At 38.3% G+C, this 16,631-nt stretch overlaps 1 protein-coding gene across 4 annotated transcripts; it reads left to right on the top strand.

Annotated features, from left to right (window-relative positions):
- The first annotated feature begins 266 nt into the window (after positions 1 to 266).
- Positions 267 to 15,734, top strand: SEC61A2 (SEC61 translocon subunit alpha 2). 4 transcript variants are annotated; one of them, XM_069801610.1, is made up of 13 exons: positions 331 to 390; positions 1,612 to 1,679; positions 2,558 to 2,625; positions 5,576 to 5,641; positions 7,411 to 7,489; positions 9,805 to 9,936; positions 10,080 to 10,189; positions 10,798 to 10,951; positions 11,867 to 12,027; positions 13,106 to 13,303; positions 13,526 to 13,717; positions 13,871 to 13,947; positions 14,631 to 15,734. In XM_069801610.1, exons 5-13 carry the CDS (start codon positions 7,429 to 7,431, stop codon positions 14,815 to 14,817), a joined length of 1,272 nt encoding a protein of 423 aa, XP_069657711.1. In that variant the 5' UTR covers positions 331 to 390; positions 1,612 to 1,679; positions 2,558 to 2,625; positions 5,576 to 5,641; positions 7,411 to 7,428; the 3' UTR covers positions 14,818 to 15,734. The 4 variants fall into 4 exon arrangements, with proteins under 4 accessions (XP_069657709.1, XP_069657711.1, XP_069657708.1 ...); XM_069801608.1 differs by lacking the exon at positions 2,558 to 2,625 and having other exon boundaries at positions 267 to 390; XM_069801607.1 differs by lacking the exons at positions 331 to 390; positions 1,612 to 1,679; positions 2,558 to 2,625 and adding exons at positions 3,161 to 3,211; positions 4,542 to 4,684.
- The last annotated feature ends 897 nt before the right edge of the window (positions 15,735 to 16,631 follow it).

Raw genomic sequence — 16,631 nt, forward strand, 5'->3', positions numbered from 1 at the left:
CGGGAACAGCCGGCCTCCCCTCACGGCGCGCAGAGCATTCTGGGAGCGCGGGTCCTTCACCCTTATGGCTGTCCGCTGACAGCCTGATCCGCCCCGTAGCGGCGATCGTCGCCCCGGTGGCGGATCCCGTTGCCCTCAGAGGAAGGAGCGGGTCGGCGCTCGGGGCGCCGTGAGCGGCGGGGGGACGGGGGGCGGTTTCCTTTTTCCCCGCCGAGTCGGTAGCGCCGTCGCCTCAGGGCAGGGATAGTCGTCCGCAGCGATGCCTGCGCGCAAAGGGGTGGGGGCCTTGCGGCCGGTGTCACGTGACGGCGCCGGCCGGCGGCGGCGGAGGCGGGGAGCGGCGGTGAGAGCGGCGGAGGCAGGCGGACGGTCCCGCCGCCGCCATGGGCAGTGAGTACGGGTCGGCGCCGGTCCGCGGGCGACGGGGCTGGTCCCGGGATAGCCGGCCGAGGGCTAGCGGCCCGGGGGGGGGGAGCGGGGTCGCTGTCTGCGTGAGGGCGGGACGCGGCCGGTCGCCGGTCCGGTGGGCTGAGGTGGCGGCGTGCCTGAGGTGCCCGCCTCAGGGGCAGGCCGGGGGGTCGGCGGCAGCGGGACACGCTCCTGCCGAGCTAGCAGGGCTAGAGGGGGAGATGGGGCACCGCTTTGTGGTGGGTTGGTTGGGGTTTTTTTGTTTTTTTTTTTTCCCCATGGGTTTAGTATTTTAATATGGGAGCTGTGCCGCCTTACTGTGGAGCAAGATGCACCTTCTGGTGAGCTGTCTTGAGAGCTTGGAATAAATAAAGGAGAAATATGTCACAGCAAAGTGTAAAAGTAGACGTGGCATTTGGACCAAAACGTTACTTAACTTGGCTCGCGGTGTAATAAATGCATTTTCTTTGAAGAGGTACTGACGGTTGTTTTCTATGGCTATCCAAATGTATTGAGGCTGGGAAAAATGTCCAAGTTTTGGAGGACAAATTACCCACCGAACACATGTGCTTTGATCCCCCCCCGCCCCAAAATAGAGCTCAAACTGTTGAGTTTTTCTGTGTTTTTAGAGGAGAAACTGTGAAGAGAGATATATCAAAAGTCAAAATGAAATGCCCCAAAAGTTCTGATCAGAATAAGTGTTGCAATGATTTAAATTAGGATTTCTAAACATGTTTTAGAGTTTGAATTTTTTTTTCTCAGTTCTGTAAAACACAAGATTTTAATCTCTACATGGATACTTTTTGATAACAGTATCCTTTGCTTCTGTATTTAACTAGCACAGTCTGATACTAGGTCATTTATTTTTAGATGGAATACAATTTAGTTCACTTGTGATATACACAGTGCTGCTTCTCATCTAAAATGATTCCAGCTGTGGAAAAAAGGATGGGCCAAATCTGATTAGAACAAGAATTCTCTTTCACATTTTTGCCCTGTTTTCAGCTGTTTTGAGAGGGCATTAATTTTCAGACACTGAATTAGAGCGTGTGTTGATGAAATAATTCACTTATAAAATGTTACTGACACTTTATTTTTTTCCCCTAGAAGTTAAATAAAGTTGTATGAAGCGTTATAAGTTCATAAAGGTTCATTAATACATTTTTCTCTCTTCTTTTGTGTGTGTTTGTTTTTCTGGAACAGTAAAATTTTTAGAAGTTATTAAGCCATTCTGTGCAGTGTTACCTGAAATCCAGAAACCGGAAAGAAAAGTGAGTGCCACATTATGTTCTTACTTTTATTGGCTCAAAGATAAGAGAATATTATGATATTCAAGTCCAGACTCCAATATAAATACAGATAGTAGGCCCTAAAGTACGATGTATTCTTTGGAGGAGGGGGAACCCATGTTAAGGTAAAAGATTACTGTCATAATGAATTCTTAACAGCCTTCTGATAAGTTGTTCCACTTGGTAATTATGCTGATTTTTAAAAAAAAGTCTCCTGTCCAGACTAAGTTTATTTAGTTTTAGCTCTGTACGATTGGATCTGTTTTTATATACTAGAACAGGGTTTTCAAGCTTTTTTTTTCCCCTGTGGAAATCCACTGTTGTCTTTGTGGATACCACTATTGGCTTTGAGCACTGGTCACAACTCTCGGCTTTGAGCTGGCTTATATATTACTTTGAAAAGGCTTGTGCTGTAATTCAGGAACCACAAATTCAGTTCTTCCTTTCCCACAAAATATTTTCCACTCCCGTAGCCGTGATTCACGTTGAAGAAGTGGGAGAGTGATCTGTGATATAGTTAGGTAATTGCTCCCTGTTCACTGTGACACTTTGTTCTGAAATCAGTGAACTGAGTTCATTTACAGCTGATCTCTCTGTTCCCCCAGCCCTGGAAGCTCCTCCCATTTCTCAGCACATTTTGTAGATTAAAATTAGTTAATTGCTGCAGATCAAAAAGAGATCTGTCCTGTCAGAAAAACCCAACCCCACCCCACCATTTTTTACTTCCAAAACTCAAGCAAGCACATATCGCCTAGGTGACAAAGGTTCTAATTAGAGAAACAAATTTACCTAATATTCATTGTCATGACTGGCATGAAAATTCCTTAAGAGCTGAATGTTGATTTTTATATTCTTAAAAGGAAATGCATAGCTGGGAACATGACACCATCTGACAGAATCCTCTTTCGTTGATGAGAGATTCCCGAAGGTTAGGACTGGATACAGAGATGTTTGTTCCAGTAACCATAGCTGAGCCTGCTGGATTGAATGGAGAAGATACAGTAAAAACTGCTGATTATTCCCCTCTGGAACTGATTTTTAAAAAGATGGGATTTATCCCCTGGCTCTTTGTTCCATCTGTCTGTCTTTGTTGCTTTCCAGCATCTTTCCTTCTTGGAATGGGGTTCCAAACAAATTATTTAGGTCAGACAAAGGCATCTTCAGAGCAGGAATCTCCAGAGCCAGACCCTGTGCTAAGATTTGGATGCACCAGATCTGGGTGGAAGGTACCCATCTTTGTTTCTGCAGTGGTGAACCTTAGTGCAGTCTTCTAGTGCTGATTTATGGCATATCTGTGATGAATTGGTTACATCCATCCCATTTTTGTCTAGTGAAGTGGATGGGAAGAGGAAACTAAATAAGACAAATATACAAATATTGATGTTTCTGTAAAGCTCATCGACAGCTGTGATTTTTCTCTTGTTTTTTTTCCTCCTCCCTTTCTATTTGCCAGAGAGGAAGAGGTGCTTGATCTGTCCATGTCCTCTATCAGCAGATGAAGGATGCCCAGAGAGGTGCCAAGATTCCTGTCCTTGCTATTTGGGTCACTTTGTCTTTAATACTATCTAGGTCGCTGTCTAGGCAATGACTGCCAGTTGCCAGCTTTGTGCAAATTTGAAGTGGAAATACAATTCGGAACATCTTTCCTAGACTGAAGAACTCTTTGAGCGTTTTAAGTTGTGTTCCTTGCTTGTAGTCTCTCAAGTGACCTAGGTCATTCTATATAACTGTAATTCATTGTTATTTATTGTTTTCTTGCAAGCTGTCACTGGCAGACATAATTAGTAATGGTTTCAGTGGGTTGGTTAAGGCCAGAGCAAGAAATGAAGATAATAAAAGAAACCTATTTTCTCTAAAATTTTATTTATTGTTAAGTGAAGATGAAGTTTTGAGTCAGTTGCGCTCTCATTGAATCATTTGCCATTATTGTTGATGAGGGAAGCGGGCTTTTTCTGTCACTATGCCAAATTGATTAACAGAAGCAATTGCTACTTTTTGTAGTTAGTAGTATTGGTTCATATTTCCCTCATATGCACAGATATTTCTAAGTAGAACGCACTGTTCAGAACACCAAGAAAATGATGCTTAAGTCCCTTCATTTTCACAAGTCTTAAGAAAAATGTCAAAGGAAGAAAATGTCCAATTGAATCTGATCAGATGATGAAATGTACTCTCCCTGTGCTTGTTATCATTTGTGGCTGGAATATTTTGGTACCAGTCTGTATTTTGCTGTTCCTGGCATATGGATTCAGATGCCTCCTTTTTCTTTTTTGTCTTTTTGAACCATAGAGACTGTTTTCCTGGTGAATAACTGTGATTTGGATGACACAGAATTTCTCTAATGTTCATATTCACTGCAGTTACAGAGAGAGACAGAGCATTTGTAGAGCTTGACTGATGCCTCAGAAGCTAAGGTTAACAGCTGGGCTGCAGAGATAATTTGGTTAAGCATTTGTCTTTTAAAAAGTCTGTACTTAAAATCTGAATTGTAGAATTCAAACAGCACTTGGTAAAGTGGGTCAGCACCGCATAAAATCTAACACAAGATACTGTTTGGATTTATTTGCTGCTGTCACTATTTTTCTTTTTTTAACTTTGTACTGTAAGTATTTTTAGCATCTGGCCTCTTTTTTAAGGGTGAGGTGGTATCAGTAAATAAATTAAATTACTGGGATTATTTTGCTTCTAAGTAAGTGCATGCTTTCACTTACAAAGATACAGACTACTGGGGTTTCTTTTGCTTGAGAAGCTGTGCTGCTGCCTTAGTTTGTAGTTTCTTATTTGTGGGTGTTCAGTACCTACAAAATCAGGCACTAATCCTTTTTTTTTGTTACCTCTCTACAGGCAGATTCAGTGGTTGGAGGCAGAAAGCTAGTATTTCTGCTGTATCTATCTTACATGTTAGTTTATGTCACGTTTTAGTAGCTGCTGTACTCTTGCCTACAGTGAACACACTTCTCTTAATGTTTACGGTCCATGGAGGAGAGGTGGGAACTTGAACATAACACTGCATCTTAGCGCTCTCTGGTCTTTTCAAGTGCATTTCTTTCTGTCTCATGCTTTGAGTAATCCTCTGGTTCAAACTTAAATCTTTTGATTCCTCTCTTTTTGCACCGGGTACTAGTTACAGTTGCCTCAAATGTTGTGACCCTGTGATTCTCTTCAATGTGTTAGTGACTAATGATTATTGATCTGACATTCATTTTAAAGTAAGATGTAATCTACATGGATAAAAATATTTTGGGAGGGAAAAAATATCTAAAAATTATTTTGTGGTCCGTGTCCATGAACATAATGGTGAATTTTTAAGCTTTCTCTACCACCCTTTGAAGAATTTAATTCCAAATATTTTGAATTCCAAACCTCATGGTTCTTCTGGGTTTTATTACCTGTTTTCACAGCAGTTAAATCTCTTCAAAAACTTTATAGTGCTTTAGTTTAATAACTTCAGGCCTTACAAAACAGTGCCTCCAGTCTGTTGAAAACTAGAGCACTAATCAGTGAAGATAAAAGATTTTTTTGCATTCATTTTTCATGTTTGTTCTGGTATGCCCATGTTTTTAGCCATACTACTGCTTTTCTGTAAATACTCACTGTATTAGAATACTATATATAAAATATATTCTACTCACTGAATGTTGGCCACGCCATCTGCCAGATCCCATACAAGTTTTCTTTGACTACACAGAAGCCCCTGACTGGGTCTCTCTATAAAATCTGAAATCTTTATTAAAAGTACGTTCTAATGAGAAATTATGCTTTCTGGTTCAATATCTTTGCATTTAATTCTGAATGCTATAGCATTTAGTACTAATGTGAGAAGACAGTGAAAATTCTACATACAATGAACACATTCATTTCTACAATCTGTTCTGTAGATCCAGTTCAGAGAGAAGGTACTATGGACAGCTATCACGCTCTTCATTTTCTTAGTATGCTGCCAGGTAGGTGTTGCTGTTTTCTGTGTTCAGAAAATGTGCGTTCTGTATATATAAAATAGAATGCTAAAAGTGTGAGAAGTTCTTGTTTCATGTTGACCTACCAGTTTCAGTTATGTACTTTTATAGATAAGTATTTAATTCAGTTAAAAAAAACCCTGATTCTCTGACATAGTCTTTATTTTTTATTGTATATGTTTTCAAAAACTAATGCTTTCTATTTAGTCTAAAATCCATAATGTTTTTCTTGTTATATGAAAGGTTCTATCAAATGATGATACTGGCTGCAGGGTAAACAGCTGAGCTAATTATTCATTGAGTAGTATAAACAAACAGAGCAATTTTATGCATTCTTTACCCCCTGTTAGCAGCTAAATTTAAATTTTAGCAGTGACAAGTTTGAAAGTGAAATAGAAGTGACTGTTTTTACCTGATTCCTCTTCAACAAGCCGATGGATTGTAAAGATTGCAGGAAAATGTTTCTCTCAGATGTTTTAAGTCGACATTTAGAACTTGTTTATAGTGGTGGTGTTTTTTTTTAAAGAATACTTGGATATTGCAGAAAACGAGAATCCATGTATTACTTGACATGTATTTTTTAGAACTTGTAGACAACCTCTTAGGAGATTTAAAATGAACTGTACATCTTCAGAGTCAGGCTTTTTAGGTTATATTTATTAACTTACCCATTCCAGACTCCAGAGCAGTAGCAATAATTTTTGTTCACAACTCTGAAGGACTGTTGAAAGGCTAAAAACCAGGTCTTGTTCCTACTTGTTTTTTTGGATGGAGGAAGTGGGAATGATACTAGAGCTAGAAGAACATGTATTTTATCTGTGTTTCCTAGCTGCTGGATATATGCATAATTAAGATTTTGAATCTATACAAAAGATTATGGTAGTAGAATAAGGAAATCTGGTAGTAGAATAAGGAGATCTGGTAGTTGAATAAGGAAATCAGGTGGTGCAGACTAGAGTTTTCAGGAGTTAATCTATAAGATTGCCTGAATTCCTAGTCTGTTGTTTTTGTGATTAAGAAGAGTTTTAAAGAGCTCAAAATCCCTCAGTATTGACATATAGAATATTGGAGGTTTTGTATAAACTTGGCTAACTTTGACAGTTCCATATGGGATATTTTAAAACATATTCCCAGCTGTAGAATTTGAATATTTAAACTCACTGGATGAAGATATTTACATTGTAGTTTATGCTGTATCTTTAATTTGTACTGAAAAGAAATTCTGTTTAGGACTGTTTAAAAAAACCTAAAAACTTGCTTTCTTTTGTCTTCTCAAAAATGTTTTGCTACAGTTTTCTTTTTTTCTTTTTTTAAGCTCAAAATTGCTGCAAAAAATTTGGTGAAATAAGTAATGGCATATCATCTAATATTTTTCCTTGTTCTGTTAATGACTTGTGGTGGCTAACCTATTTATTTTATGCTTTTTCTGTTCTTTTGGTGAGTTGTAGTACTCCAGAATCTCATATGTCAGGCATTTCCATCTTCAACTTCAGTAATCTGGTTTACGTGCACTGACTCTTCTTTCTAGGTGTTTCTGCTTTTTCCTGTAGAAGGGTCTTGGTTTAGTTCTCTGAGTCACACCCCAGTTAGAGGATTAAAATAGATGGTGTCAGTATCTCTGGTTTAACTGAAAGAAAAAAAAAAAAGTTGAAATAAATTATATTAAACAGTGTAACAGTTGAATCATTACACGTTAAGATTTTTGGATTAATGCATGCTTTTGTATATCTGTTTAATACTTTTGTGCGCTTTGACAGATACCTTTGTTTGGAATCATGTCATCAGATTCTGCAGATCCTTTCTATTGGATGCGAGTCATTCTTGCGTCAAACAGAGGTTAGTAGATTATTCCTTTCTCTGTTTTGTGTCGGTATAAACAGATCAGGAGAAAAACAGTTGGCTGTTACATTTCATACAGCCCAAATGTCATGTTGAAACACTTTGTAAAGTTCTTAACACAGGTGTAATTAAAATTGACTGATACTTGAGGAGTACTTCATCTTAGCAATGGGGTTTCCTTTGACATGCAGATGAGATTAATCTTGATTCTCAAGTTTTGGGATGATTCTGTTTTGAACTGGAGAGCAGTCTCTTTCTGATTAATGTATAGGACAGGGAATATTCTGCCCCACCACTTACCAACAGCACTAATGTCCAGTATGAGAGTGTTGATTAGAAAATACCTTATGTGTACAAGTCAGTTATGTCTCATATTTTGGCAACATTATGAGTGAGTAATTTTATAGGTGGGAAAGCTAAGGGCAGAGATGATTTGGCTTATAGTTTAGCAAAGCCAAACTGACTTATTTTAGAATAGACAAGTGGATCCCAACCAAATGTATAAGAAGACTTAAACTAATGCTAGAAGTCTGAAACTTAAGATGGGTGACCTGGCATGCATGAGTCTGAATGAGGACGCTGACTGACCTGTATCTTGGAAAATTGGCTGGAAGTAAGAAAATCAGTGGAACCCTCTAATGTGAAGGTACAGATTATTTAGGAATGACAAATTTTGTTGCACCAGTGAAGATTAAGGTAAATAAGTTATCTGTTTCAAACTCTACTGCAGAATTTGCATATAAAATTCTGTGTCTTGCTAGCAGTGTATGATACTAAATATGCTATCCACTACCCAGACAGAATGGTAACGGTGGCCAAGAAAAGACTAGAGAGACTGTGAAGGCAATAAAAAGCAGGAGTGGGACAGTTAATTTTCACCTAAGTCAACTGACTAGATGTCATTGCAGGATGTGAGGTAAAGGCTACAGCTTTTGACATCCTAATTTTCTTGCTGTTGGAGAAGTACAGATTTCTTTGAGATGTGACGTAGTATTTAACACTGTACTGAACAGTGTGTAGACTCTTAAGATGCAAGTATGGAAGAACCAAATTATAATAATGACTTTAATGCTTTCACATTTTACATTTTGGTGGCAGGGAAAACACTAAAAAAAAAAAAAAAAGAAAAAATAATTGTGCAATAATGCTTAAAATTTTTAAAAATTAGAACTGAAATGAGGACTCTGGTAGTTAGGCAGAAATGAAGACTCCAGACAATAGGGGAGGTGCTCAAAAACCCTTTGTTAAATTCAGATTACTTTTTAAAGGCTCTTCAGGAAATTAAGCTCTTGCAGGATAAGAGGGAAGACCTAACGGCTTAAGAACTGGTTGAAAAGATCAGAAGAAATGTCTGTACAAATCTGTAAGGTGGCACAAATTGAATATTGCATGCAGTTCTAATCTCCCATGCCACACAGGATATAGTGGAACTAAAAAAGAAAACACTCAGAAAAAGGCACCAGGGAGAACCTAAGGTAGATATTAATCTATAGAAAGAGATCCTGAAAAAATAAGAATTCTTTGCCATGGAATGTGCGTATCCCAAATGTCTCTTAAGTCTTCATCTCTGAAAAAAGTGGATAGGGAATGGGTAGTCACTTTTTCCTTATAGTGTAACAGGGAAGGGGCAGCCAATGGTGTTATTAAGCAGCACGTGTAACTCAAACTTTCTGAATAAATTACTGGCAGAAGTTGCCAGAAGCAGTTTCTGAATAAATGACTGATATATGGGAAAAGGGAAATACAGAATGAGATATCCCCCAAAGAAGGGGCTCCTTTCAGAGATGAGGTGTGAGGATAGATAAACTTCTAGGCTGATCAGCTATCAATACACTGTTTCTACTTCTTTTCATCTTCCATATGACCTTACCGGTCCCCTATCACTGGTTCTTGTTGAGACTTCACATCTGCAGTGGCTAAATAGTTTATTAATAGTTCTCTTGGCAATTTTGTGATGGAACACCACTGTACTACATGTGAGAGCAGATATGATATGCCAAAAAGCTGAGCTTCAGTGTGCATTGACCTTTAGTGTTAGCATGGTTTCACAAAAATACTTGGAAGTGAAAAGCTACATAGGTTTTTTGTGCTGCCTTCAAAATCACAGATTTTAACATGGCAGCCTTCTTCTGTGAGGAGGTAATGGTCTTTGTTTTGATCATACCTGTACTGGAATATACATGTTTGAAGTGTTATGAAAAATGTTCCTTGTAGGTCAGAAACCTTTCAACAGACTAACTAATATCCTCAGAGTATAATTCTTCAGGAGAGATGCTTGAACGGCAATCGTGTTAATTTTTCTTCCTGTTTAGGTACTTTGATGGAATTAGGTATCTCACCCATTGTGACATCTGGTTTGATCATGCAGCTGCTAGCTGGAGCGAAGATCATTGAAGTTGGTGATACTCCAAAAGACAGAGCCTTGTTCAATGGAGCTCAGAAATGTAAGCACTGTTCCAATTAAAATTAATAAGCATATTTTTGTTCTTGGGAAAGCAGCCTGCCTAAGTGATACTAGATGTGAGATTTCTTTGGTAGGTGATTTCAGCAGATTTTTTTAAAGGATTTGCTTTCTCTCTTGTTTTAGTATTTGGGATGATTATTACCATTGGGCAAGCCATTGTGTATGTTATGACTGGAATGTATGGAGATCCTGCTGAAATGGGTGCTGGAATTTGTCTTCTTATTATAATTCAGGTTTGTAATGAGCTATTTTGTGTGTAACTGAGACTGGTTAGATACAGTATAGCTGGAAGGAAAAACCTATGTCTGGTTGCCTTTTATTTATTTATTTTTACTGCTATAAAGCATCATCCTTTGTATCTGTCTATATATGAGAAATTCTAGATACTCCATAAAGGAGGAGAAAGTTGTAATAGTTAATGTCAAAAATGTTTCAGGTAGGAGTGGCTGCTTGATTCGAAATACAGGAATTGGTAGACTTTGAAAGCAGTAGCTGCTGTTCAGTACCATGGAGGACTACTCACTAAATGGCACAGATGCAGCTTGGAGACGTTATCCTGTAGAGCAAAGCAGTAAATGCACAAACTTAAACACTTTGAAAAAGCGCTCACTGAGTAATCTGTTTGCTAGTGTCAGTGTTGAAAAGTCACAGAGATCATTGCTAGGTGAGATGTGCAGGCATTTGTACGTGAGAGGGCGGAAATAACTGCATGAATGATACTCAGGTGAAAAACTTGATGATCACTCTCCAACATGACGAAAATACTGAAGCAGGGAATTAATACATTATTCTTGACTTAATTTATTATTGTTTCTGCTCAATTTTGTTTCTTTTCCCACAGCTGTTTGTTGCTGGTTTGATTGTGTTGCTGTTAGATGAGTTGCTACAGAAAGGTTATGGATTGGGGTCTGGTATTTCCCTGTTTATTGCTACCAATATCTGTGAAACCATTGTCTGGAAGGCTTTTAGTCCCACTACCATCAACACTGGCAGAGGTACATGTGCGATTACAACTAACGTGTTTCACTGGATGTATACTATACATAAACTATCAGATGTTTATCGGATGGATATTAAAAAAATGTTTTAAAGTCAGTTGTCTAACATTGAAGATGAAAACGTCTGATTTACAGGAAGATTAATAACCTACAAGTTTGCTTTTGCTGATTCGAATTGCAGTAGCTAAAATGGGACTTGAAGACCCTTGACTGAAAATTTTTGGGTTTCCAAACTGAAATAGTCTTGTAGCATCATTTAGTCGATAGAAATAGAGAAGATAAGAAATTCTACATGTTCAGAATTGTTTATGATCCAACTGTTGCTGGTGGTTATAGGATGCTTTTATAGTTGGTGCCTCCAAACTACTTTAAGCTAGTTTGATTCTTCAGAGACTACCATCTCTTCATTCCTCAGCCAGTCTTTGACATCTGGTTGTCCTGATACCAGGTTAAGATACAGCCTTTTTGCATCAAGAAGTTAACTAGTTTAATGCATGCATTTGAAATCCTGAGCCATGGTTTTAGTGTGCTTTAATTTTCACCTGATTTTTAGTAGTTCTTTTTATTGCATTTTATTACTGATTTTCTAAAGCTGTTTCTCTCCTTGTTTATTATTTCTTCCTTCCAATCATCCTCTTGCCCCCAGAAAAGAAAGAAAAAGAGTGTTCTTTCATATGTGTTACTTGGTTTTGTTTTGTTTTGTCTTTTAAACCAGGAATAATGTTTTGGTAGATTAGTCTATAAGCTAAAGCAGAATCCTGTATTGTGATATATTTGTCGTAGCAGGATTTATGTCCTATTGTGACTGATTTTATATGTGGTGTTCTTAAAATTTCCAAAAGAAAGATACTATTTTTTAAAATTTTTTTAATTTACAGATTAAAATTTCTTCTACTTTTTTGCTTTGTGCAGGAACAGAGTTTGAGGGTGCTGTGATTGCATTATTTCATCTTCTGGCTACACGGACCGACAAAGTCCGGGCTTTGCGGGAGGCTTTTTACCGACAGAATTTGCCCAATCTCATGAATCTGATTGCTACAGTATTTGTATTTGCTGTAGTCATATATTTTCAGGTAAAATGAGAAATTCCTCATAGCAGCTCTGCAACTGCGTAGGTAGAAGTGCATGGACCTTAGACACTGCAGTCACTGGGAAAAAATGCAAAAGTTAAACTAGAGTAACTGAAGTATCTTAGCTTTGAGTAAGGAGCTCTTTTTATTTCCATATTGTTATTTCAGTAACATACCTCTGTGACAGTACAGCTGTTAAATTTTATAGCCAGACATACTTGTACTCAGACAGTGATGTAATCTCACATTCCATTAAACGCCACATACACTATGAGAGTATTTTTACTAAAAATGGATTTGGGAACTGCAGTGGTTGTATCACACATATAATATACTTGATTTTCATAGTTGACTTAAAAGAATACCTTTGGACACAGCTAAAGAATCTTGCTTCTTTGGGGTGTGCATGATACAAATTTGTTCTAGAAAAAAACTGTGTAATTAATGCATAGCTTACTGCTTTTTCCCTAATTTTCTTGAAATACTTAGCTAGTATTTCTTTTTAAATTTAAGTATTTATTGAAGTGGATGCTAAAGGAGATCTTTTTTTTTTTTTTTTTTCTTCATGTGTGTGGCTAAAATGTGGGTTTGTTTTTTTGTGGGTTTTGGTTTTTGTTTTTTTTTAAAGCTGTTGAGTCAGAGTGCTGGCAAAAAACTGAATTCTCTGGTTTTCAAGTCCATGTGGCTTTTCTTGGGTCTGCTAAGATAGAAGCCTGCCCCAGAAAATAGCGGGCTGGGCTTACTACAGAAAAGTCTGCTGTTAACTGGCTAGTTAATTTAAAAGCCATTAAAGGCTTTTATCAAACCCTGTTCTATAAAGTGTATTTTAGAGGAATATAATTTAGCAGATGAGAGATAATGTTTATGTAAAAAGGATGTAATACAACCAAGCAGTAACACTTAGAAATCCTTAAAATTTTTAATCCAGACTGTAACAGAAAGCCTTTGGGTTTTACTGTTGCAGACCTTGCACTCCATGTTTATCTAGCAAGAACTCTGTGGTCAGGAATAGCTTTTGGGCATACTAGGAATACCTTCTATCTTGGAAATAAACTTGGTGCCTTTGTGTTCTTTCCCACAGGGATTTCGTGTTGATTTACCTATCAAGTCTGCGCGGTATCGTGGACAGTACAGTAGCTATCCTATCAAGCTCTTTTATACCTCCAACATTCCCATCATTCTGCAGTCTGCCTTAGTTTCGAACCTTTACGTTATTTCCCAGATGTTGTCTGTTCGTTTTAGCGGCAACTTCTTGGTGAACTTACTAGGACAGTGGGCAGTAAGTATTTTACCACTTTTTTAACGGCATATAATTATTTCTATATATTACTTCATTGTGAAACTTTGGTATTTAACTGGCAGAAAACTGGAGTACTTACTTTTTAACATTTGTGTATAAAAGCTGTTTTAAACATTGAAGAGGAATTCCTCTATAATACAGGATAGGAATGTGAGAGGTCTGTGAGAAATGACTAACTGCCTTTTTCTTCCCCCCTCATAGGATGTCAGTGGTGGTGGCCCTGCTCGCTCTTATCCTGTTGGTGGCCTGTGCTACTACTTGTCCCCTCCAGAATCCATGGGTGCAATATTTGAGGATCCCGTCCATGTAATAGTTTATATAATATTTATGTTGGGATCCTGTGCGTTCTTCTCGAAGACTTGGATCGAGGTGTCTGGCTCATCAGCGAAAGATGTAGGTGTTCTGATAAACGTGCCTGAACGTTTTCAAACACTGCCTCTAATTTACAACTGACTACTAGCTACTCACTGATCAGTTATTACTCTGACTAAATAGCAGGTGACTATGAAACACCGCAGCAGTTTCATAAAATGATGGTTTTTGCAGGTTGCCAAGCAACTCAAAGAACAGCAAATGGTGATGAGAGGCCACAGGGATACTTCAATGGTTCACGAGCTTAACAGGTAAGGAAATGTGGACTTCCAGTGGGATGGTTGAGAGTGCTGGGGAGGTATCAACTAGAGCAGATGCTCTCGGAAAAATCCAAGAGCTGTTTCCAGTGCAAATGTCAAGATTCCTCCCATTCAGCTGTTGCCTTTCCTAGTAATGCAGAAGATGTTTATAGCTGTAGGTAAGAGATTAACCTGTGGTGTCTTTGTTTTAAGTGGCATAACAAGGGAATTTGGGCTGAGTCTCTTCCACATTTGTAAAAGGAAGATACCTTGATTTTTACAGGTGTTTAATTTACCATTACTCAACTCAGATGACACTACAAAAGCGGTATTTCACGCAGTATGCAAAGTCTGCAGATCTATATTGAAAGGTAGATTTATCCCTACATATTTAAGTCAAAGCAGTTATTCTTAGTCCTGTGGAGGTTACATAGCGTGCATATATATACAATTGTCATACTATGAATTGGAAAGCTTTGCCAGTGTTCCGTTATTCACACAGCTTTCCTGCCAGTGAATATTTATTTTAGTTTCTACTTCGTGCAAATAGGGAAGATAGTAAAAGCTGATGACAGAGTTGCGTTTGCAACGCTAAATTTGTTGCTCAATATTCTAGTTGGTTGCTTTAGTAGTATTGTTAGAATCCTTCAATGAAAATTCATGATTATTAATACTTTTTTTTTTCATTGGTACAGATACATCCCTACAGCAGCTGCATTTGGCGGTTTGTGCATTGGTGCCCTTTCAGTATTGGCTGACTTTCTAGGAGCCATTGGATCTGGCACTGGCATTCTGCTTGCAGTCACTATTATTTATCAGTACTTTGAAATATTTGTAAAAGAACAGGCTGAAGTTGGAGGAGTAGGTGCATTATTTTTCTAGATGTCCAAATATTTCATGGTTTGTGTGAAAGGGAAAGCATTTCGACAACATGCCTCATTTAGTCCAATACTGCTATTTTCTTTTTATTTGTTTTAAAGTGCTACATGTCCCATTACTGTAATGGGCATTGAGCAATGCCTGTGTGCAGCATTAGTACCAGCTGCCTTAAGAATAAAGTTTACATTATCTTGTTTAAGTATTATCTAGTGTTGCCTGTAATGCTGGAAACCAATTCATCTACCTTGCTGTTCAAACACTACAGTGAGATGGTAAAATGTATCAGTTTGATATCGGTAAACGTTTTTGCACACAACATTAAAATGTTAAATTTGTTTCCCTGTCCTTAATAGGAAGAAAAAATAAAATCTGAGTTCAGATTGCCACGTGCCAGTATTCTTGACAAAATTTATTTGTAGCCTGTGTTTTACATTAATTTTTTATACTTTTTTAACTTGCATTTCCCTATCATTGAACTCAGCACTCCTTATTCCTTTGTGGTGTCTCCACCCAGGCACCTTTCTCTTAGCTCTAAGGGTGGACAAGCAAACATTTTACCGGAGACTGATACTCATCTCACCTGTGAACTGGTTCTGTGGTGGATTTGCTGCATCGCAGGGCCGGGGGCATTTTGGTTTCTTGCCCCAGGCCTCCTGCGAGACAGCATGGTAGCTGCTGTCATGCTAGCAAGTCAGCCCCATAGTTTTGTTTAAACATGTACTTGTGAAAACTGTGCCACTGAAACTTCATGTCCACTTTGCTTTTGTGAGTCTAAAGAACAAGGCGGGGTTCCTAAAGCAGTGTTCACAGAAGGGAAAGGGGGGAACGAGGAGTTCCTGCTGAAAATTTATTTATGTTGTCGCACTTTACAGCGGCAATGTAACAACTGTAAACGTTAGACAATAAACTTATTTAATTAAGCTCTCTCCTGTGTCTCATTTGTGCAAGATGTAATTCATATGCACTTTTTGATCATTTCTAACATGCTTTGTTAGTGAGGTAGGTCTGGAAGGCTCCCTTTTCTTTTTATCCTTTCTCTTTCTAGAATGTAATTCTGATCAGTTTTTAGCAGCCTTAATTAAAAACCAAATCACAAGATTCCTCCCCCTAAAATCATTGAGCATTTTTGCTTGGCTGTAATCAATGACTTTTTCCCTTTGATTTCACATTTTGATTTCTTCTGTCTTCTCTCATGCTTAACTTGAAAGTAGCTTTGTGTTGTTTGTGAAGGTAAGAAAATCTTAAGCAAGTTTTCTGCTTTGTTTTTAAGCTAGGAAAGTCTTCCTAATTATGCACGCTCCTCCAAATTTATTTCAGAGGCAAGACTTTGATATGAGCAGATGTTTATTACAACTCTTAGCCACCACTGCTTAAAGGTTAGGATCTGTTTACATAATTAGAAGCAGTCGACTGCACAGATAGTCTGAAGGTTTGTTTGGCAGAAGATTTATCTAGAAGTGATTAGATTGAACGAAGGTGCAGCCTAGGTGTGTGAATGTGTCCCGGGGAGAACAGCACAACTGTCCTATGTCAGGGCATCCACGTAAGCTCATACCTTAAACAGAATCCCCTGGCTGGGTCCTACACCATTCTGGTTTGCACCAGTGGCCATTTTGTTGTTATTGTTGTCAGAGTCGGTATTTTCTTAGATCAAACAAACCAATTTTCTCTTTCTGGATAGTTTAGTTCAGGCTGCGAGAAGGAAGCAACATCTTTGGGTCTAAATCATAAAAGGAAGTTCCTGAAACTGCAGTTTCAAACACCACCCAGAGCATGCACGCTCTGTCCTTGTGCCCCTGTTGCTGCTCCTATTGCAG

This window comes from Haliaeetus albicilla, chromosome 14, assembly GCF_947461875.1.
Source record: "Haliaeetus albicilla chromosome 14, bHalAlb1.1, whole genome shotgun sequence".
NCBI classification, from domain to species: domain Eukaryota; kingdom Metazoa; phylum Chordata; class Aves; order Accipitriformes; family Accipitridae; genus Haliaeetus; species Haliaeetus albicilla.

Bases quoted from the DNA above. Each gene is read 5' to 3' on its own strand.
- SEC61A2 (XM_069801607.1), top strand. The intron at 7,490-9,804 runs GTTAGTAGATTA...CTTCCTGTTTAG, and splicing joins CATTCTTGCGTCAAACAGAG to GTACTTTGATGGAATTAGGT. The intron at 13,948-14,630 runs GTAAGGAAATGT...TCATTGGTACAG, and splicing joins ATGGTTCACGAGCTTAACAG to ATACATCCCTACAGCAGCTG.